Source organism: Saccostrea echinata, unplaced genomic scaffold, assembly GCF_033153115.1.
Source record: "Saccostrea echinata isolate AGI-Se365-2 ecotype Australia unplaced genomic scaffold, CSIRO_AGI_Sech_v1 ptg000002l, whole genome shotgun sequence".
NCBI classification, from domain to species: Eukaryota; Metazoa; Mollusca; class Bivalvia; order Ostreida; family Ostreidae; genus Saccostrea; species Saccostrea echinata.
Genome location: NW_026889751.1, coordinates 14,408,162 through 14,433,461, shown reverse-complemented (window position 1 = coordinate 14,433,461; position 25,300 = coordinate 14,408,162). Strand labels below are relative to the sequence as shown.

The 25,300-nt window shown below is 33.2% G+C and overlaps 1 protein-coding gene and 1 long non-coding RNA gene across 2 annotated transcripts in view; both read right to left on the bottom strand.

The window, feature by feature from the left end:
• LOC133173362 (zinc finger protein 830-like) overlaps window positions 1-25,300 on the bottom strand; it is a 192,507-nt gene that overhangs the window by 125,626 nt on the left and 41,581 nt on the right. Inside the window, exon 2 of the mRNA XM_061308348.1 lies at window positions 4,006-4,105. Within this exon, the coding sequence (XP_061164332.1) occupies window positions 4,006-4,105 (100 nt within the window). The remainder of the gene's footprint in view (window positions 1-4,005; window positions 4,106-25,300) is intronic.
• On the bottom strand, window positions 11,818-15,434 carry LOC133200660 (uncharacterized). Its single transcript, XR_009722988.1, has 4 exons — window positions 15,327-15,434; window positions 14,936-15,107; window positions 13,659-13,738; window positions 11,818-11,830 (listed from the first exon to the last, which is right to left on the bottom strand). It is a non-coding gene; the product is annotated as an uncharacterized LOC133200660 (long non-coding RNA).

Genomic DNA, 25,300 nt, shown 5'->3' with positions numbered 1-25,300 from the left:
TTGAGGACCCAAGATACATCAACTGACAAAGTTTGATGATTTTAAACCAAATAGTACCTAAAATATTTAAATATAGCCATATAAATTGAAAAGTAGGTCACAATGACCTAGTTTTCAGTTGATTTTATTCAAGGACCCAAGATGCAGCAACTCACAAAGTTTTATATCATAGGCCTTAAAATGTCCAAAATATACCAGTGTCCCCTAAAACGCGTTGAACTTGAATGCATGCAAAGTTCAAAAAGTAGGTCATTTGACTCACTTTTTAGCTCACCTGTGCCAAAGAGCTTTTCTGATCAAAATTTTTCTGAGCCAAAGAGCTTTTCTGATCAAAATTTTTTCGTTGTCAGTCGTTGTCATCGTCATTGTTGTTGTAAACTTTTCACATTTTCATCTTCTTCTCCAGAACTACTGGGCCAATTTCAATCAAACTTGGCACAAAGTATCCTTGGGTAATGGGGATTCAAGTTTGTTCAAATGAAGGGCCACCTCCTCCTCAAAGGGAAGATAATTACGAAATGGCAAAAAATTAATGGCATTATTGAAAAGTCTTCTTCTCAAGAACCAATGGGCCAGGAAAGATGAAACTCATGTGGAATTATTGTCAGGTAGTGTAGATTCAAGTTTGTTCAAATCATGACCCCCGGGGGTAGGGTGGGGCCACAATGGACGATCAAAATTTTACATAGGAATATATGGGAAAAATCTTCAAAAATCTTCTTCTCAAGAACAGCAAAGCCATGATTGGTTAAATTAATATGGAAGCATCTGCAGATGGTGTAGATTCAAATTTGTTCAAATCATGACCCCCTGGGGGTACGGTGGGGCCACAATGGACAATCAAAGTTTTCATGGAGTATATAGGTAAAATCTTCAAAAATCTTCTTCTCAAGAACAGCAAAGCCATGATTTGTCATATTTATTTGGAAGCATCCTCAGGTGGTGTAGATTCAAATTTTTTCAAATCATGACCTCCTGGGGGTACAGTGGGGCCACAATGGACAATCAAAGTTTAACATGGGTGTACATAGGAAAAATTTTCAAAAAATCTTCTTCTCAAGAACAGCAAAGCTATGATTGGTCATATTATGTGAAAGCATCCTCAGGTGGTGTAGATTCAAGTTTGTTCAAATCATGACCCCCGGGGTAGGGTGGGGCCACAATGAATGTTCCAATTTTTACATAGGAATATATAGGAAAAATCTTTAAAAATCTTCTCAAGAACAGCAAAGCCACGGTTTGTCATATTTATAAGGAAGCATCCTCAGATGTGTTTGTTCAAATCATGACCCCCAGGGGTAGGGTGGGGCCACAATGAAAGTTCAGACTTGTAGAGAAAAAAGTCACAGTTAGTCAAAAAATTATGTATGCATCCTTAGTTAGTGTAGATTTAATTTTGTTCAAATCATAACCCCCCCCCCCTTCCTTTTAGGGGTAGGTTGGAACCATTTATGCATTTAAGCTTTTCAATACTCAACTGATTTTTCCTTTTTTCTTGGCCACAGTGCTCAGGTGAGCAATGTGGCCCCTGGGCCTCTTCTTAATAAATATGTTTTCTGGCCCCAAGATGCATCATCTTACAAGATTTAATGATTCTAAACCTCTCAGTATTTGAATTAATGACCTTAAATGTTTTGAAAAAGATTAGCCATAAAATTCAAAAAGTAAGTCAAGGTGACCTACTTTTTTATTGACATACTCCGAGGATCCAAGATGCAATCACTAACAAAGTTTGATGATCATAGACCTTAAATTGTTCAAAATATGCCTCTAAATCATTTTGATAATGAATGCCCACAAAATTTAAAAAGCAGGTAAGTAAGTCCACACCCAATCTAATTAAAATTAGATGTTCCAAATCCGCTACCGCTTCTCAAACATCTCACAACATCCCATTCGGGGTCACGTCAGAGCGACCTTTTGATTACCCAATGAAATCGCCATCTCTGAAATCTTGGCTTATAGTTCGGATGCGTTTCTTTTTTTACTGCCAAACCTAAACACCCGAGGGGTTTCGTAGTAAACAAAATATGAATGGTAAAGACCGTGCTATATATATATATGTGACGTGCGGGATATATAGATGTATACATGTAGTTTGTGCATTTTTGTTTGCATTATTTAGGTAAGAATGCCAGAATGGCGGACTATACGCTCAATTTATACCGAAATCACTTTAATTCAACGTAAGACAGTCTACTGAGCATCAATAATGTAAAGATGTAGCCCTGGAACTAATTTTAAAATTGTATACAGAGGGTTGAATCTGATTGGCCAAAATTTTTATGATTATTCATTATCGAAAGGTCGCTCTGACGTGACCCCTAATGGGATGTTGTTAGATGTTTGAGAAGTGGTAGCGGATTCGAACCATCTAATTTTAATTAGATTGGTCCACACCCTTTGCCCCAGGGTGATGCCTTGAACAATTTTTAATCTTCAACATCCTCATCCTTTTGTGTAAGTTTGGTGATAATCTGCCCAGTGGTTCTTGAGAAGAAGATTTTTTAGCAACCAGTACTTTTGGTTTTATTTACCTAATTACCTCCCCTTGTTTAAGGGTCACTGAACCCTAGTTTTGGTATAAACAGGAGCCCTTGGGCCAAGGATACCCTGTGACAAATTTGACAATAATTGGCCAAGGGGATCTTGAGTTATGGCCCATATTCTAAAAAGTTTACGCACACCGCACAAATGGCCATAGCATTAGCTCTTTGAGCCTTTGGCTCGGAAGAGCTAAAAATTAGGGTAGGAAGCTAGGGTTTTTTTTTTCTTTTTTTTACAAACAATTTTCTAAATTTTTCTAAATAATACTATCACTGCTTTGCAAGTAGCATTTAGATGTGGTGTGATAATATACATAGTTTAACATTGGTAGGGGGCACCCTATTTATGAATATGAAACAAATCTTTTTGTATAAAAAATAATAAAAACACAGTACTTTTTTTGGTAAAAACATCCTTTTTTAAATCATGTTTATAAATGAAATTAATGACTTTTATCCAGAGTAATTCTTATTTTATTTAATAATAAATTTAGAACGATAAACTTGAAAATGGACACAGAGTACTGGTAAAAGTGACACCTGTACTTTCTACAGTAATCTTTAAATCAAAATAAACCACATACTACTGCAAGGTAACATAGAATCATTAATATTTATGAGAATTATTTAATTCAGGTAAAATCAGCAGTCTTTTTTTTCACTTTTCTTCATCAACTGCGTTTTTCTGACTTCCAGTTTAAATGAAATGATCCTGATATAAATTATTTAATAATTTACAAGTTAATCTACCTTACACATAGGGCTAACTCTTGCATAATCAATACAGTCAAATGATGTTTCTCGTGTTATCTTTCCCCTTACCCCCAAAGGCATGTTACCTGGCCAGCTATTTTGCAAGGAGGCCGCCACTGCAGAAACTACATTTAATACCAGAGCCAATGAAGGAAAATAGGGAAAATTCCGGAAAAAATATGAAAATTGCCTTAAAAAAATGTAGGGTTTTGGGTATATACAGTAAACATCTTTTATAACGTATCTCTGGGGACTGTGATAAATCCTACATTATAACCGGTGTACGTTATAAACGGAGACTGGAAATACTCAGTACACCTTTACCGTAAACACCTTTCAAACCCTATCTGATAGAGGACTCAATAATTACTACAATCATGCCAACAGTTTGACTGCTTGATGTGCAGGAGTAAAGAAGATGACTTTTAAAGATTGCATTTATTTATTAGCTCTACCCCTCAGGTCCAAGGTCCCATGAAATTCAGAATTTTGTTCCCTTTCACCCATAGATGCTATATGCCAAAATTGGTTAAAATTCCCTCAGTTATTTCAGAAAAGAAGCTGAAAATGTTCAATGTTAACACAAGACACACAAGGAATGATGCTCAACTATGGAAGAAAACAGCTAGCAATAGGTCACCAGAGACACTCAGGTATAAATTAAGAAAGAAAATTTTTAATACATAAATAATGAAATTAAACTAACCTCTTTATGCTGTCTCCCTTGTATATGGGCATTCCACAAAATATTTGTTTTTATTACTGTGTTACAAAGAATACACACAAGCTGCTGTAGAGTGTTATACCTAAAAAAAATTACCTCAACTGAAAGGGACATAGACACAGATCTGAAGTTAATATTTTCTCAATTTTTTCTGTATTATATCATGACTTATATGTTGCTATAGCATTTCACACAGAAATATAATTAAAAAAAAACTTACTTTATCTGTAAGTTATTGAAACTACGAATTTCAGGATGCATTTGATTGACACATCCTTGCACTTTCACAAAGTTAACTTTATCCTTAATACTTAAGACAAGAGGCCCATGGGCCACATCACTCACCTGAGCTCATTGGCTAGGAAGAAGCAGAAATCAGTTCAGTATTAAACGGGGTTGGGGGGGAGGGGGTTGGGGGGGGGGGGGACTTTAATTTACACTACCTCAGGATGCTTCCATATCAATATTAATAATCAAGACTTTGCTGTTCTTAAACACCCAATTTTATGTTATGCCCCCAAAATCTACCTAATTCAAGATCAATAATACCCCGCCTGTCAATCATAAAAAACAATAGCTTCTGATTTGATTGACGGGCCAGCTACGTAGGCTACCTGATAATCTGAGTTTGCATGTTTTGAAAACAATTACCTGGTCACGCGTCAAACGCTTTCATGTACCATGTGAATGGTCGCTTTGTATACACTCTGGTCAAAAAAAATCCTGTCGCTGTTATATTGGTTGATAATTTTATTTTTAAAAAATAATTGAGAGTAGATAATTACATGTAAACAATGACTTCGTGATTTTTTTTTTTCAATCTCAACTGCTGTTTTGTACTTGTTATGACATCCAAGATAACTGTAGAACTTTTCGAAGAATAATTAGCGGATATTCAAGCCCTCTCTTCCTTCATTGACTGAGAGTAATTGAAAACGATCTACCCCCTCCCCCACCATTGAAAATTATAACAAAATGCAATGGATTAAATAAGAAAAGATATTTATTCTAATATACACTGTAAATAAAGTATCTTGTATCTAACACCATGAATTACGAAAGATTCTTTTTCTATCCAAATCTGTACACAGGGCATAAGACCCTCAGAAATGGCGAATATTTGGACACCATTGTTCGCCGGAAAAGTAAGTAATATTCCGATCTTGGTAAATGTCCACACAATAAGTGAAATCTTGTTATTTCAATATTCAATATAAACTTAATATTTTATAATAATTTCTTTTATTGGCGATTAAAATATTGATATCTTTCATGTAGTTTTCATCCTTTTTTTTTTTTAATTTTACGATTTTTAAAAAAAGATACGTCTTTTAAAATTTTTTTTCTTCAAAAGATATCAACAAAAATGCTAAGTCTACAAATTTTATATATCAGTACATAATACATTTTAAATATTTTCACTCAAAATTATGCACAAAATGTGTAATGTTGACCCTAATTACCAAAAGCCGGACTTCCTGTGTAATGCAGCATGTATAGGGATTTTTGACATCTTGAGTAAATAACACCAGTACTACCAAGACCACTCCCCCTCCTCAGGTAACTGTACAGTAAAAAATTGGGTCTTTAAATAGAAGAATTATAAAGATTTTTTTCCTATGTTTTTCACTGTCATGGTAGCTCATTCTGTAGAGCGATTGCTCTGTGATCAGAAGGTCATGGGTTCTAGCACCAGCGGGATTGACCTATGTCAATAAAAAATAGGTAGCAACTGTTCCTTTCGCCAAGCACTCGGCACTTTGAAGTGAAAGTTGTTGGTCCTTGGGATGAGACCTTAAAAACCAAGGCCCGTGTCATGGAGGCGTTGGCATGATATAGATTCCTCACTGCTCAATGGCCCTGAGTGCCAAGTAAAGGTCTAAATTTTAAGCCCTTCACTGGTATATGGTGAAGTCTCTGTATGAGTGTAAAATTCTCTAACAGGACATAAAACAACATACAATCAATCAGTCGTGGCCGTGATTCGAAAACACGACCTTCCGATCACAGAGCGTGCTCTACCGACTGAGCTACTGTGAAGGTAAGGTTGCCTCTGAATAAATATGACTAATAATGGCTCAGTTGTTTTTGAGAAGAAGATTTTAAATATATTTCCTATGTAAATGCATTTTACAGTAGAAAAGGCTTCACTAAGAGAAAGTTTAAAAAATGTAATTAACTAAGCATTAATTAATTAACAAAGATTGCATTGAAGTCTATAGGGACAATCAATTTTTTAAAATTTAAAAATTCAAATAATAAGCATATTAATAAATACTGTGGTGGAAAGATGCATTAAAACATTAGAAATAGTACAATTGAAAACAATTTCTTTTTTTCACCAGATCAGTTTTTTTAAAATTGATTTTTTTTATTAATTAAAAACAGAGGGAGATAATTCTTACCAATATTCAAGGTCATAAATTAAGACACATCCCACCCTTATATGCTAATGTAATAAATGGGAATTCTGTCTAAATATACTGAGTATTCAACACCTACACATCTGTAATGTATTCAATTTCATTGATTCTGTTGCTAATAGGGATGGAATACCTTAACTTCTTTATTGCTGATTCAACATACTTCTTCAGCTTGCTTCTAAGCTTTGCCTTATATACCCTTTGGTTTGGCTAGTCCATTCCAAGGGTTGTCAGGTCATTTCCTATGGTAAACTTTGATCTCTCATTGTGGCCCCACCCTATCCCCAGGGGTTATGATTGAAACAAATCTGAATCTACACTACCTGAGGATACTTCTATTAAAATATGACTACTCATGGCTTTGCTGTTCTAAAGAAGATTTTTAAAGACATTTCCTATATATTCCTATGTAAAACTTAAACCCTCTCTTGCAGCCCTACCCTGGGGTCATGATATGAACAAACTTGAATCTAGAGTATATAATGAAGCCTTCACATAAGTTTTATCTTTTCTTGCCCAGTGGTTCTAGAGAAGAAGATTTTTAAATGATGCCACCAAATTTTTTCACGAATTCTTAATTATCTCCCCCTGAAAGAGGGCCTGGCACTTCCTCTGAACAATGCTTTATGGCAAGTTTGGCACCTGGTGAAATGTAAACTGTTTTGTAAACGGGGCAAACGCTCTGTTATTGTTAATGTTTACGTTTAATCGGGTGTGTTCAATTTGCACAGTATTAAGTTTAACTTTGTGAAAGTGCAAGGATGTGTTAATCAAATGCTTCCCGAAATTTGTAGTTTCAATCATTTCCAGATAAAATAAGTTTTTTATTATTTCCATGTGAAATACTATAGCAACATGTAAGTCATGATATTATACAGAAAATCTGAGAAAATATTAATTTCAAATCTGTGTCTATGCCCCTTGAAGGAAGCTAGAAGCTACATAATACACTTTATTATGCCTCTCCTTATTTTCTACTAATATGTAAAAAGTAAGGTCATTCATTTAATACTTCTTTTTGAAAAGTTCAGTCTCGCTAGTTACAGAGTATCATCATAGTAAGGTCCTAAAAATTGGTTAAAAAATAATGACATCATAGAATAAAAAAAAAGCTTTAAAAGTTATCTGAATAGTTTTGACATTATGTAAAGCATCCATATGCAATTTGCCATATATGAAAGAGTGAATCTATTAATATCATCTGAAAGGTGTACAATTGATTAGTATTAACAAAGCTAACTCAATTCACCCAAATAGTTTCATAGTCTGAAATATAAACAAGAATCATTAAAATTTGTGAGGTCTGATTTTCATGGATTACATAGATTTTACAGGCTCATGGCAATGGGATTTCGTGTATTCACTCGTCTACTACAGGAAAGATAAGTCTGGAAAGTTTGTATATTTTTTTAATGAGTTCCCTTTTAATGAAACTTCCTGTGTGGCAATATTTCCACTGCATATAATTCTTACCAGTAATTAAAGGGCTGTTGTATTTTCTTTCCATACTACCGACTATAGCGTTCACCTATCGTTCACTTTTCATTGTCATTCGGAACTCCGAAGTGAAAGGACTTATCTTTTTGTAGGGAAGGAGTTACAGGTTTTTTAATTTAATAACTAACATATCATGTTTGAAGAATCATTATTTCATGTTGAAAAATATCTACGATATATATCTTTATTATTCTAACTTAGCTGTTAGGTTATTTATTAAATTACTCTGGAAAATAAATGTTGTTATAAGCACATTCTGTACCTATGTAGAACGATGCTTAAATATTAAATTTAACTAAGGGCAATGTGCAAATACTTCAAGCACTGCAACATTTTGTTGTTTTGTTAAAGACGACAAATCGTTAATGGTGATATAATTATCCAAGTCAAATAATTACGCAGCAAAATTACAAAAATATTTATTTCTAACACTTTTTTTTTCAATTACTACAGAAAATATGATAGAACTAGTTCTGAGAGTTATACATAGTACTGCGGATATCCTGTTAATTTATTATCTTTGGAGCGAATTAAATTGATAGTGTGATAAAGGAAATATTTATTTGAAATGTACTGCACTACAGAAATTTCTCTACTATAATATGTAAAGTCTATAGTTATAGAGAGAAAAAAATCTTTTTTCACCGTAACTTTATATGTTTGCCATTCGATATGATTAATACCCCCCCCCCTCCCCTTTTCCCCCTAGATTGGTTACTTAGGTACTGTATTTCCAGAATATTTTAATTAACATTTTTTAAAAAAAGTTAAGGTCTTTTTTAGAACAAAAATTTCAGTCTCAAAACAAACATGCATCTAAAAAAGTCACAAAACAATAGTAGTTCAAAATGTACACGTGTCGGCGGTGGTATTTAAAATTGGCAGGGAGTATGTTTCAAATTCAAGTGTTAATGCCCAATGTATTTTATTCATTTATTATTCAAATGTTGGGATCAAATCTAGAAATGATAAAAATAAATGTTATAACTTGTTGGAAATACTCGCACTTCGTCTTTGATGTGACGAAGGTTTCACACCTGCACAGTGTCGAATGATTTTGATTGACAGGACAAGCACGTGGACTTCATGTGAACTTGAAGCAGGAAAATAAAAACAAGTGTGACTGTTAAACAAATGGATATGATTTGTTGATAAAAAAAAAGTTACTTTCACTGTCTGATATATTTAGAAAAATATTTCAGAGTTTTTGTTTGATATAGGTACAAACATTTAGTGAAGCCTGAAAGGAGGGGGGGGGGGACTAAAATGAAATCTCTCTCTCTCTCTCTCATTTGTCTGTTTAATAAAAACTATAACAGCATATTACTTAAATATCAAGTTCTGAAAATTGAATTTATAACAAATAATATGAATATGTATCTTTGTATTATCTTGTCCGAGTATAACCACGGCCATCTACATATGCATGTAGAAGTCTGCTCAATGAAAAATAGAAATGACACATAATATATTATTGCATTTTAAATTATAAATACGAGCGTATAAATGCAAAACGTCCACTGACCTTTATAATTAATTTTTTTCATTACTTTACACGAAATCGCCCTGACATGGAGATTAAGAATGGATGTTACATTCGCTTTAATTCATTCTATAAGTCGGAAGTTTTCTCTGATTTGTTTAAATTTCAGCATTCGGCAACAATTGCAATGTTTTAATGCGATAAAAATCGTGTGATTAAAAACTTAATGTACATGTATCGTCTTTCTTAAGACAATTTTGGAGAATTTATTTTATCGACTTATTTATTCATTCATTTATTGGTTTACTTATTTATTATTTATTTATTTATTTTTTTTTTTTTGGCACCTGACATTATAATAAAATAAAATAGTTTCAATGCAAGGAAAAGATCAGAGGCATTCTGAATATATCATTCATCTTGCGTTCATCGTTCGTTCACCGTTCACTTTGCGTTCGCGCTCCATTCGCGTTCTGCGTTCGCTCACCGTTCACCAAGTTGCGTTCAGCATTCACACATCGTTCACTCACCGTTCGCTCTGCGTCCATTCACCGTTCGTTCAGTGTTCGCTCACCGTTCAAGTAGGAAAGTAGAACGTTTCAGGGACTTAACTATTCAACACTATTGAGTTATTTATCTTACTTAAAAAATTCCCCACTTTGGACCCCAAAGAAACATCTACCCATTCATATATCCAACTTTGCTGTAATACAATAGGATCTAGCCCATTTAGGTATCCAACAGTGACACAATACAATAGCCCAATTGAACACCCCTTTTATTCATGGACTAGTTGATCATGAAACTGCGATGTGCTAATGTCATTTCAAACCTTTCCATTGTACTGAACAGTCATGAAATCAGACAAAGAATATTTTTAAGGTGGTATGGGATACCAGATGAACTTTCTCCTACTGTGTAACATATTTATTTGCATAAATTACTAAGATTTGAAATACCCTAACCTTTCAATATGTTAAAATTTAATTTTAATTGATTTTTTTATTATTTCTAATGAAAAACACTAAAATAATCTTTTTAAATATAAATCTTTTTTTTTCCAAAGCCTAATATTATAGGCCAGATTTGACTCATATAGTGTTGATATAAAAACAAAGACAAAAAATAAGGGTCATAATTTTTTTTTTATTTGTAACAAAAAAATAGGCATAAAACTGGAAAAATTTCATTTCTTGAAAACAGACGGATAATATTCCAAGGTAATCTACAATAAGAATGTGCATATATATGTTAACAAATTGTAATACACAAATTGAAAAAATATATGCAAATGAAAATTATCAGATGTATTTAATTTTTTTTTTAATTAAAAGATCCTAATAGAAGAGTTTTCCTTCTTTAACTACCAAGGGTAGAAATACCCTGGGTGTAATTTCAGAAAGAAGATGGGTGAACATGATGAGCGAAAAGCCTATAGTGTGACAAACATGAAGGTAAAAAATTAAATCTCAATTATATCAAAATTTTCCTTGATATTTCATCTAACATTACAATATACTTTATGTAAAATCTCTACAATTTACAAAAATCTCACAAAGATTGAAATTATTTGCTTATGAAAAATTATACACACACTAAAGAGGGCAAAAAGAGCCATTTTCTTAATCATTCTATAACACGATTTTTCAATATGAGTGGGTCTTCACTCCATTTTTTGAAAGTTAATCCTTTAAAGTTTGCATAAAAATATACATTTTTGGGTTTCCAAAAATATAGAGCAAAGACCCACTATGCCTTGAAGATATACTTCTATGACACAACATTCCCATCTTTTCAAGAAATACTTGAAGTCCATTAAGTCAAGGGTCATATCACAAACATGATTTAAATGCCACTATATTCATCAGGACTTGTGTAGTCTAGTGGTTAGCATGCTAATCTCGAAAGAAATGATACACAGGATGTTTTTGCTAGGGTTCATTAAAACTATAGGCTTTTTACTCGTCATGTTCACCCATCTTCTTTACAGGATCTGTCTTAGATTTAACAACATAATTATGCAAAACAATTTCGTAAATGTTTGATAGATTTAGTACCCAGTAAGGCATATTTCTTTTCTTTCTTGAGTTGATACAGTTTACTGGTGAAGTTCTTTTTTGTGTGGTTAAAGTCTGAAAATTTATTAATACATGTATTGGGATCGAAAGATGAGCATGCCTTGGAAATTGTTGTAGTGTCATTATCCATGACCAAGTTTTTCACATGAAACCCCTTTTCTTTCAAATTACGTAACATTTCTACAGCCATGTCAGGCTCCATGGACTTTGGTGATCCCGCCCAATTCTTCCTACAACCATGGTTGTTGTTGTTGTCATTGCTAAGATCTTGGTCACACTGTTTACATTTCTTGCATCGGACTGCATATGCAAGATCCTTCCATGTCCTTCAATTAAAAGAAAAGTTGTGCTATGACTGCATTTACAAATAAAAAATTTGTTGCATAATTGTAAAATAATCTTATATCTTGGTTTCATAACTCTTAAAAAATTTCCTTATTTGTTGAATCTGATTAAAATGAGCCATGCATTGATTTATCAGTATTTTGGTACACCACAATATACAGAATAAAGGAACTTCACTATATATGCAGTGTGCGAAGTTAACCGTAGACCGATAGACAAAATCTATAGAAAATGTGTATGGTCTATAGCAAGGTGAATATTTCAAGACTGATTTGTCTATAGAGTAAACAAGGCCGTTTTACTCAATACAACTTTTCATGTGAGGTCTGAGGAAAAATCACCATGAATTTCCCCAAATTATGGCTTCAAAATTCCCAGCCACTGAAAAACTTAATCTTCAATGCTCTATTGTTCATAAATCTCCTTTATCTGATCCATTTTGCATGATTTGTATTCCTAAAACCAATCGTCATTTTTTTGTAATCCGAATTTCCTCAATTCCTCAGTTTACAGTAAATACGTCTAAATATGTCATTAAATTGTTTCCTGACACAGTTTCTAAAGCATGTATTGGATTGATTTATATCATATAAAAATATAATTAAAGTACATTTAAAATTTTAACATGAAAAACAAGAGGCCCACGGACCTTATAGGTCACCTGAGTATCATGTATCAACTTTGCCCTGAGCCCTGCCCTAACACCAGAACCTTCACCCAGGGGACATCAAATTCACAATTTTGGAAGAGGCACCCTTACTCATCATAATGAAAGAAAAAGTGAGCAAGCTCACATACCCCACGCTCCCCAAAAACTCGACAATGCAACACTTAATGAATGGCACAGTGCATTTTAAATACACAGTATAATTCAAAAAGGGGCATTACTTGCAAGAAATCATCACAACAAAGCTTCTTGCATATAAGAACATTCAAATCTTTGTATGTTACAAATTTAACTGGGCTGAAGTTTCTAGATAAATAATGGAATCAAAATTTCTTGGTAATATACAAATCTATACATTATGTCTGAAATACCTACAAAGTTTCAGGAAATTCAGTGCAGGAGTTATGCTGACAAACTGTTATTTAAATTCCTCAGTGATTTCAATTTGTTAATGAGTGTAAGTCCATGTCCAACACATGACAATTTACACATTTAAATAATAGATGGAAACAAAATTATGATGTAGTCATATGAATTTGTTTATATACTGTACTTATGAAATTTTTTAAGGCAAAGCACCAATTTGGGGGGGGGGGGGGGGGGGTTTGAACTATCCAAGATTTTGTGTGTGTGTGTTTAATCATTAATATTTTGATCTCAAAATCAATAGGGGTCTTTTAAGGTCATAAAGTATTTCACATAAAATTTCAGTTTCTTCAATAACAGGCAAAACTCTTACAGCCAAAATAAGGGAATCCAAATTTCCTGGTAATATGCACATCTACACACTGTGTACTAAATATCTGCAAAGTTTGACCAAATTCTGTGCAGCGGTTTAAGAGGAGTTGCATTGACAAACTGTTCACCTCTGTATTCAAGGTATGGCCAAAAATCTAAGTTGAAAAGTGCCGAAATTCCCATAAAAATAAAGGAATCGGAATTTCCTGGTAATATGCACATCTACACATTGTGTCCTAAATATCTGCAAAGTTTGACCAAATTCTGTGCAGTGGTTTATGAGGAGTTGCGCTGACAAAAAAACAGGACTGACGGACTGACTGACTGACACACTGACTGACTGACTGACACACTGACTGACTGACTGATGATGGACGGGTCAAAAACATTAGACCTCACGCAACTTGATAAGCTGGCATAGTTTCTTCCACTTCCCTTTGTTTGCCAACCTGCATCCTATGAAACGGTTTCTTGTTCTTTACAGCTACAAATGACAAATGGAAATACATAATATCATGCCAAATTATTACTTTAAATAAACATAAAACATAATCCAAATTTGGAAAAACTATGCAGCTCTAACATATATATATTAGGGATGTCAACGAGTACCCGGTTAACCGGGTATTCGATCGAACGTCCGAGTATCGAATACTAAAAATGGTACTCGGTTACTCGGAAATATATTTTTCTTATTTCAAAGTATATATATTTCTTATTTCAAAGTAAATATTTTATCAAAAAATAACTTAATTATGCATACGGTAAATAACGTGTCGTCATCTACACCTGTAAACACCCGTTATCGCCTGTGGCTGTGTTTATACAATTATTACTGACCAATCACCTGGTACACAGCTGTTCTCACCTATTGTTGTCCTTAATTTTGGAATGGCTTCAATGATTGTTTTCATTGTACATCGCTTAAGTATGGTCTATTATCTTCATTTTTAATTTATTAAGTTTATATACGGCAGCGAAAATGGACATGCATAGAAATTCCGCTACCCACTTTAAAATTGAAGAAATATTTAGAAATAACGAAAGATTGAAAAAAAATGTTGAAAATCAGTATGCGTAGTAGGTTTAGTGTATACCGTGGAAACGACCATCATGTGAAAAAAAAAAATATTAGACTAGCGATCCCAACAACGTCCTTCCTTCTCTTTCCCTAGTTTAATCATCACAAACCTGCGTAACAGATTGTCCTCCTTCTGCGTTGATCAAATAGATTCTAAACAAGAACTGGACACCAATTGTAATTTTTGATGTATTAATTGTGTCTTTTGTGTTCATTTGATAAATAATTTTAGCACCACAAAATCATTTCCGTTGGAATCTATATTTATATACGTTTATAAACGTGATAAAAACAGCTTTGGGGTTTGACCGAGCTTAACGTGGCTCAAGAAAATTAACACACTTGTATTAATAAATTTTACATTTTTACCGAGTAACGTCCGAGTAACCGATTATCAAAAATTGACCGATCTGACATCCCTAATATATATATATATATATATATATATATATATATATATATATATATATATATATATATATATATATATATATAAATATATCTACATATATATATATTTATGAATAATATACATTGTATCTAGTTATGAATGACGGATATTTCTTTTATTTCTCTTGATAACAAATATATTTCAAATACCTGTCTTTCTCTTTTTCAATTGCTTCCTGACATGTTATTTCCGCTACTTCTTCAAATGCTACACCAGTCTCTCTCTCTCTTTTCTTTAATGTTTTAAGGTCAATATTGGGCAAGTTCAGTGCTGCCAAAAATCTGTTCACTGTTGTTTCTCCAATTCCAGTATATAAAACAGCTGGTGAAAATGTTAAAACTTCAATTATTACCAAATAAAGATAATTTAATGTGACATGAATAGGCATGTTTTTTTTTTTTTTTCAACTATCAGAGTGTTTTCTAGCGCACCTCAAAAGTTATCACACATTAGGTACTTATCTTAAAATAAAATTCCTCATACTTAAAATACAGTTACATCTGTATTCATCAACAAATATCAATATTATTTAATAATTACCAGCTCCCAGTTTTGAGTTTACATCCCATACTCCATTTTGTCATCTTTTTCCAGTTGGAATTCTATTTAATATTTGGCAAGCAAGACACTTGATGTGAAGTATACTGCAAGAAAAAAACATATTTTACAAGTATTTTGAGAAATTAATGTCTCTTAATGATGATGACATTGAATATGTCACACTTTATCTTATTTCATATTACCTAAACCATATCTGCTTTCTCCAATACATGATAAAAGTTGCAGTATCTCTCCACACCTGATGCACCCTTTCTTCAGATGATGGCCTAATTTAAAACACCTGCAACTCCACTATGTGTCTTCCAAAAAGGGGTATTCCTGGGATGGTTTCATCAGCATTGCCATCCAAGTGAAGATCACTTTCATTGTTAGATTCAAATGCAGATATTGTATCAGAATCAGATTCAGAAAGTGTCTCTCTATCAGATGGATAATCATCCATGCCTCTCATTTGTGAACAGGTTTCTGTTATATAATTGAAGTAGCTATATATAGTTATTGCACTTATATAGGCGGGCTTTACATATATCAATTTAATCAACTTTAAAAATAGGGAATCTCTGTAATATATGCCGCATTAATGTGCATCTCAGTTTAATAACTGATCTCGTCTTTGTTACATCTTTCATTACAAACATTTCTATAAATTGTCATGCTTACATAAGCCTGATGGGGCAAAATAAGCCCGCCAAGAAAATCTATATTTATCATATAAGCCTGCCAAGAAAATCTATATTTATCTATATAAATGATACTGGCTTCAAAAGTAAAACCAATCAAACAGTCTTTTTTTTAATCTGCCCGAACTTTGAAAAACATTGGAAAATATAACATAAATAGTATACCTGATGTATATGCGTGATCTAGATATTATCATGCTGTATTTCTTCTGTGTACCTTGGCTTCGCGAGAAACTTTCAATTTTTGTCGTGGACTTGTGACATATTTCTTTGCTTTTGCGGCTTTGTTTGCCTTCAAATTTTCATCCACATCGTTTTAAAGCTTTTTTCAGACAGGATATGCACCTTTCTTAAGAGATTATGATCATTTTTAGAATTTAAGAGAGTTCTTTTAAACAGTGTACATATACAAATTTTGACTCGATTAATAGCATTTAACCAAATCAAAACAATACTTCGAACGGAAGTACATCATAATATGGAGGTATCCCATACTACCTTAGGGGTCCTGCACACCCCGTGACTTGTGATGTAGAAAAGTACTTTTACTTCAGGTTTTATATAGTTTGTGCACTGACGATTTGCCTGGCACTGCCTGTAAGAGAGTCTTACAAATGCTTTAAAGATGAAGTTTTGTCAAGGGAAAAGTTTGCAGTAAACTAAAAGCAACACAATAACCATGAACAATGAACACATGGCATGATCATGGCATGACCGAAAGAAAAGGGTGTCGATTTTTTCAATAAAAGAACAGCAGACTTGTGAGTTTTGTAGCATAATAATTCATAAATAACAGGTATATCTTCTAGAAAATGGTTAAGTTTTTTTTTATACTTTCAGACTAATCAATCCATTGCAATATCGTCAACAAAGTCCGTTTGTGAAAGTTGATATTTTTGCACACTGATTTGTGTGTTCCAATAATACCTATCTCATAATGTGTTTATAAATATTGATAAATAGTTTGCATTTCTAGTTTTGTTCATTTATATCTGTCCAGATCACATGCCAATAATTAGCTGCAATAATGTAGCCCTCTCCGACATTTTTTTTTATCTGATATTTTCTGGAGAGGGTTAGGGTTAACCCTAACCCTAACCCTCTCCCCCCCCCCCCCCCCCCCAAAAAAAAGGAGAGGGCTACATTATTGCAGCTAGCCAATAATGAGTAACTTGAGTATGATGACGTATACGTAGACTTTAGTCAACCAAAGTTTTTGAAACCTGGGCAACAGGAAAGATTACTCTAAAAAGAACCTTTGATACCAAAGATTTTGAAGAAAAATTTTCTACATCAATAAATCTGATTTTACTTCAATTTTTGTTGTAATTTGATTCATTAATGTTTCTTCTATACTATCAGGAGTCTTCCCTAATTTTTTCTCCATTAATGTATTTTAGAGAAAATGGGTTTTATCTATTTTTACAGCCTTTATTAATTTCTAGAAAAAAAATATTGACTGATAAAATTATGTTTATATGGTTGTTTTGACGGCTTAATAATATATACCAGGAGAAAATAAATATTTTTGTGCTACTTGATGTGAAAAATATCTTAAAACTCATGAAATTTAATTTATAAAAAATCAGTATAAATTATATTTCAACTCCTGGCCAGTTTTTAAAAGTTGATATGCTTGTTAATAGTAATGCTCAGTAATATGAGAACATAAGCTGGGTGTGTTTGGAGGACCCTTAAATCCAAAGTAAATTGAGAGAGGTTCAGATAGTGTTTTGAATACTTTTGACTTGAAAACAGAAGAAAACTACAGAATTTTGATAAAAGGTTGGAAATTTATCATAAATACATATAAGATAATGATTTGTTGAGGAAAAGTGTTGGAATCTTATGGAGTTCCATTTGGACAATACTTCTGGTAGTGCTAAAACAGATGAAAAGATTGTCGGTGTTATGCGGAACCTGCTTCAATAAAGTGCCCCGCCACAGCATGATACACCCATCAAATATGGTTCAATTGTCATAAACAGTTTAGAGTGCAAGAAAATCATGTCAACCTTGATACAAGGATTTCAAGGATTTTTCCATTCCTTATAATATTTGTTTATACATCTCCTGTGGTGTAGGCATTAATTATAACAAATATTACATTACAGATCCTCAACTGATTGTGTTAGAGCTTGACAAATGCCCATCTGCAGTCCCCCCCCCCCCCCCTCCCCCCAGCTTTCAGATTTGTGAGACATGATGCTCTGAATTAGTTGATATTTTTAAAAATTAAATAGAAAATATCATGTTAAACAATATCAATTTAGTCTAAACAACTTAATCTATATCAAATTAATATTGAAAATAAAAGGCTGGCCATCAAATGACATATGCTATAAACTGACAAGCAGTTCTTCTGTCTAATTTCCAAAGGATACAGATAAGTTAAGCAGAGATCCTAACAGAAATTATTGAGACAGCTAGCCTCCCTACACTGAACTCATTAATTAATCTTTAACTGGATGCATGTCCACTCATTACTCCCTACAGATGAATGGATCTATCCATACTATCTGCTTTGTAGTGCAATAAAAATGCATATTTATGTCATTCTGAAACTAAATTTGAAAACAAAGATTTTTATTTTTTTAATATGTTACAAAGATTTATAAAAAGACACAAAAAACTTGTGTAATCTTGATGCATTCCTGCATTACTCTTAGATTTGTAGGAACTATCTACCATGATTAAAATATTTTTTTAAAATACTTGATTTTTTTAGATTTAATGTCAGACTGGTTTAAAGCTGCAATTCATACAGACAACGGGCATGCTGATTCCAATATCACCAACCCCCCTCCCGAGTATAATTAGTTTTAATTATATTATACAATATCAAATTAGTTTATTATACAATATCAAATTAATTTATTATAAAATATCAAATAAGTTTTAATTACTTTTCACCAAATTCATTTTAAAAGTTAGGCTAGCCAACTATTTAATCCAACACAGCTGATTCTTTTTGCCCAGTTCCCAAGAGATATAGATAACACCTGCTTGATCAGAGATGCTCTACCAGTTATCTCCTTACTCTAAACTCATTAATTTCTCTCTAATTTGACATGCAATTTTCTGTTATCAAATTCTCCTTGACCAGTGCTTGATAATTACACCCATGGGAGAGGTGGAGTTTCTCTTGTAATTCTACATTTGTTATAGATTGCTGTAAAGTATATAATGGAAAAAATAAGTATTTTCGTGATTTAATATTTTTTTAATACGGATACTGCAACACTCTTGCATTTTTTGGGATTGTGTAATCTAATAGTAAAAAGACAGTTTTTTTTTAAATTTCACTTAAATTAAAGGTCACAGTGACCTTGAAATAGGTCGAGACATACCTTCTACCTAAGATGCATAAATTGGCCAAGTTTGATGATTCTAAGTCCAATAGTTTTCTAGTTATGAGCCAGACAGGATTTTTCCATATTTGGCCATAGCATCTTAATTAAAGGTCAGAGCGACCTACTTTAAATGTGTGACAAACCTTCTACCCAAGAAGTATCAGCTGACAAAGTTTGATAATCCTAGGCCTAATAGTATTAAAGTTATGAGCCGGACACGAAAAAAGCTAACAAGCTAAAAGCGGACAGACAGACGGACATGAATGCCATAACATAATATGTCCCGTCTAAAGACGGGCGTATAAAAATATTCCATATCAAAATCTGCAATAAAAACTGTGTCAAAAAATAGATGGGCTATCAATTTATTAAATTGTTTTGGGAAGTATGCTGGAAAAGTATAAGAACAGAGATGAACCTTGAATAATCTAAGGGGATTTGCTGATAACGGACCCCCTGAAATAATATTCAGCAACAGGAAGTAAATATAAATGTGGTTTAAGGTTCAAGGTAAAAATGTATTTATAAGCGAATCAAAAAGTGATCTGCTTTCAAAATTTAAGACCAGAAACATTTCTGTAAAAATGCCATGCAATGGTTAAATTTATATGTGCCATAGTTTAACGAGCTGTGCCATGGTCAAAATCGGTGGCTGCCATGATTAAATTTTTACTGCATTTCAGTACTGACACCTACTTTTTAATGACTTGAGTAGTACGTTAATTGTGATTATACTATGACTGGCATGCACCTCTCGTGAGAGAAAGCGAACTGTGCTAAACAAACAAGACAGTCATTGATCAGCGATTACACCGTGAAGTGTGATAATTAAGACTCATTCAGCTGAGGATCAATATCATGAGAGTAAATTTTTCTGTACACATGTAATTTGGGAGATTTCCAACATGTTCACTATATAATAAATGATTTACAACAAATAAGACATAGCGCAGTAATGTAGTAACGTAACGATGTCAAAAAATTGACAAGCATCAGAATCAATTTCTGCAGCAAGAAAGTTGATTAATTGATTGTATGTTGTTTTATGTCCCATTCAAGAATTTTTCACTCATATAGAGACGTGACCATATACCGGTGAAGGGCTTCAAATTTTGACATTTTCTCTGCACTCAGGGCCATTGAGCAGTGAGGGATCTTTATTGTGCCAACGCCTGCCGTGACACGGGACCTCGGTTATTAAGATCTCATCCGAAGGACCTGCTACTTTCACTTTAAAGTGCCGAGCGCATGGTGAAGGAACAGTTGCTACCCATTTTTTATTGACTTAGGTCAGTCGCGGCCAAGATACGAACTCATGACCTCCTGATCACGGAGCGAACACTCTACCAACTGAGCTACCATGAACGGTGCAGCAAGAAAGAATTACTCTTTCAAAATTTCCTATTCCCTTGTTTTTAATCAATTCCTCTAGCTCTGTTTTTTGTTTTATCTTTCTGATAAAATGAACATGAGCACCTAGCTATCATCAAGTCTTTGTTTTAGAGCTACCTCCCATTTTTATGAAACTTGTGTGGCACTTTTTTTAGATTGGGGCACGTGGAGAGGTAAAAGATGGAGGGAAATGGGTGAAATATGCAGTGTAGAAAAAAAATTTCAGAAAGAACAGAACAATCAAAATTAGTTTTATGAAATTTATGCCCCTGATTATATTAAGCTTTGATACTTATTCTATGTAAACCATCAGTAAAGTTTCAAAGACCATAATATTATGCAGTTATAAAAGCTTATACATGTACAGTCCCTGAAACGTTCTACTTTCCCATTTTTCTGTTCGCTCAGCATGCATTCACCATGCATTCACCGTTCACAGTTTTGCATTCAGCGTTCAAAGTGCACTCGTGTTTACCGTTCACAAAGCGTTCAGTGTTCGCTCTTCGTTCGTTCACTTTGTGTTCACCTTGCGTTCAGTGTTCACTTATCGTTCAGTTTTTATTGTCATTCAGAACTCTGAAGTGAAAGGACTTATCTTTTTTTAAGTAAGGATTAACAGGTTTTGAATTTAATAATTAACATATCGTTTTTAAAGAATCATTATTTCATGGGAAAAAAATTATCTACAATATTTATTTTTATTATCCTAACTTAGCTCTAAGGTTTTGTATGAAATTTATCTGGAAAATAAAAGTTGTTATAAGTACATGTACAGTGTATGTACCTATGTAGAATGATGCTGAAAAATTAAAATATGGGCAAAATACAGATACTAGCACTGCAACATTTTGTCGTTATGTTAAAGACGACAAATCGTTAATGGATAGATAATAATCGAGTCAATTAATTTACCAACTGCAGCAAAAATACGACAATATTTATTTTTAACACATTTTTTTTTAAAAATAATACAGAAATACATCTTAGAACTTGTTCTGAGAATTATAGACAGTACAGTGGATATCCAGTTAATTAAATATCTTTAGAGCGAATTAAATTGATAGTGTGGTTTAAAAAAATATCTGTTTTAAATGTAATACATTATAGAATTTTTTCTACTTTACATATATAAAGTCTTTAATTAGAGAGAGAGAAATGCCTTTATAACATGACTATCATTAATATAACCAAGGTGATTCTCCAGTAATGATATTTTTCACCGTAACATTATATGTTTGCCATTCGACATGATTAAGAGCCCCCCCCCCTTCCCCTAAATCGGTTACTTAGTTAGTATTTCCAGTATATCTAAATTAATATTTAAAAAAAAAGTTAATCTGTTTTGTAGCACAAAAATTTCAGTCTCAAAACAAACATGCATCTAAACAAAGTCATTAAACAATAGTAGTTCAAGATATACATGTGCCGGCGGTGATATTTTAAGGAGTATGTTCAAATTCAAGCAGTTTAATCATTCCAAGTGTTTATTCCCAATGTATTTTATTCATTTATTACTTTTTTTAGAAATGTTGGAATGAGATCTAGAAATGATAAGAAAAAGTGTTAAAACTTCTTGGAAATACTAACACTTTGCCTTCGGTGTGACGAGACTTTCACACCTGCACAATGTCGAATGATTTTGATTGACAGGTCAAGCACATGGACTTTGTGTGAACTTGAAGCAGGAAAATAAAAACTGATTATGACTGTAAAACAAATGAATCTGTTGATTAAAAAATGGTTACTTTCACTGCCTGATGTATTTAGATAAAAAATAAGAATTTTTGTTTGATATAGGTACACACATTTGAGGAAAGGGGGGGCTAAAACAGAATCTCTCTCTCTCTCTCTCTCTCTCATTTGTCTGTTTAATAAAAACTATGACAGCATATTACTTAAATATCAAGTTGTGAAAATTAAATCTATAACAAATAATATGAATGCCTCTTTGTATCATCTTGTCCGAGCATAATCACGGCCGGGGAATGTCTACAGATACATGTAAAAGTCTACTCAATAAATCATCATAAAAAACAAAACTGACACATAAATATATTATTGCATTAAAATTTTAAAAAACTAGTTTATTTATGCAATAAACGTCCACATTCCTTTGTAAGATATTTTAAATTTTTTTCTCTTTATTTTACATGCAATCACCTTGGCACGGAAATATATGTATGGTTGTTACAACCGTTGCAATTCTTTCTATAAGTCCATAGTTTTCTCTTTTAACGGTGAGTGAACGATGTGTGAACGCTGAATGCAAATTGGTGAACGGTAGGTGAACGGTGAGCGAACGCTGAACGCGAACTGAGCGTGAACGCGAGCGCAAAGTGAATGGTGAACGAACGGTGAACGCAAGATGAACGATTTATTCAGAATGCCTCTGATCTTTTCCTTACATTGTATCTGTTCTATTGTATTCTAAATATAGGTGCAAAAAAAAAATTAATAAATAAATAAATATTAAATAAACAAATATTCCAAAATTGTCCTAAGAAAGATGAAACACATTAAGATGCACATTAAGTAAAACTATTAATTAAGTTTCTTTACAATATTTTCTCCACATATGTATGATGTTTAAATTCAGCTGTTTAATCACACGATTTTTATCGCTGTAAAACATTGTATTTGTTACTGAACGCTGTAGTTTAAAAGATAAAATTATTCTGGTTATAAAATAAATGTTTATTCTTAGTTGATATATAAAACCATTAAAAATGAGAACCTATAGAATGAATTACAACGGTTGTAACAACCATACATGTATTTCTGTGCCAAGGCAATTCCGTGTAAAATAATAAGAAAAAAATTAAAAATATTTTGCAAAGATATGTGGACGTATTGAATAAATACACTCTAAAAATTTAATGCAATAATATATTTATGCATCTTTTCATTTTTTTTAATGATGATTTATTAAGCAGACTTCTACATGTATCTGTAGACAATACCCCGTGATTATACTCGGACAAGATGATACAAAGAAGCATTCATATTATTTATTATAGATTAAAATTTCAGAACTTGACATTTAAGTAGTATGCTGTCATAGTTTTGTTTAAACGGACAAATGAGAGAGAGAGAGAGAGAGATTCCGTTTTAGCCCCCCCTTTCCTCAAATGCATGTACAAAGTACCTGTATCAAACAAAACAAGAGGCCCAAGGGCCACATGGCTCACCTGAGCACTGTGGCTAGGAAAAAAGGAAAAATCAGTTTAGTATTGAAAAGCTTAAATGCATAAGTGGTCCCAACCTACCCCTAAAAAGGGAGTGAGGGGGGGGGGGCATGATTTGAACAAACTTGAATCTATACTATCTGAGGATGCTTCCGTATAAATATGACAAACCATGGCTTTGCTGTTCTTGAGATTTTTAAAGATTTTTCCTATATATTCCTATGTAAAACTTTGATCATTCATTGTGGCCCCACCCTACCCCCGGGGGTCATGATTTGAACAAACTTGAATCTACAGCACCTGAGGATGCTTCCACATAAATATGACCAATCATAGCTTTGCTGTTCTTGAGAAGAAGATTTTTGAAGATTTTTCCTATATATTCCTATGTAAAACTTTGATCATCCAATGTGGCCCCACCCTACCCCTAAAAAGGGAGTGGGGGGGGGGTCATGATTTGAACAAACTTGAATCTACACCACCTGAGGATGCTTCCACATAAATATGACCAATCATAGCTTTACTGTTCTTGAGATTTTTAAAGATTTTTCCTATATATTTCTATGTAAAACTTTGATCGTTCATTGTGGCCCCACCCTACCCCCAGGGGACATGATTTGAACAAACTTGAATCTACAGCACCTGAGGATGCTTCCACATAAATATGACCAATCATAGATTTGCTGTTCTTGAGAAGAAGATTTTTGAAGATTTTTCCTATGTACACCTATGTTAAACATTGATCATCCATTTTGGCCCCACCCTTCCCCTGTGGGTCATGATTTGAACAAACTTGAATCTACACCACCTGATGATGCTTCCATATAAATATGACCAATCATAGCTTTGCTGTTCTTGGGAAGAAGATTTTTGAAGTTTTTTCCTATATATTCCTATGTAAAACTTTGATCGTCCAATGTGGCCCCACCCTACCCCCAGGGGTCATGATTTGTACAAACTTGAATATACACCACCTGAGGATGCTTCCAAATAAATATGACCAATCATAGCTTTGCTGTTCTTGAGAAGAAGATTTTTGAAGATTTTTCTTATATATTCCTATGTAAAACTTTGATCGTCCATTGTGGCCCCACCCTATCCCCGGGGGTCATGATTTGAACAAACTTGAATCTACACTACCTGACAATAATTCCACATGAGTTTAATCTTTCCTGGCCCACTGGTTCTTGAGAAGAAGATTTTTCAATAATGCCATTAATTTTTTGCTATTTCGTAATTATCTACCCTTGGAGGAGGGCGTGGCCCTTCATTTGAACAAACTTGAAACCCCTTCACCCAAGGATACTTTGTGCCAAGTTTGATTGAAATTGGCCCAGTAGTTC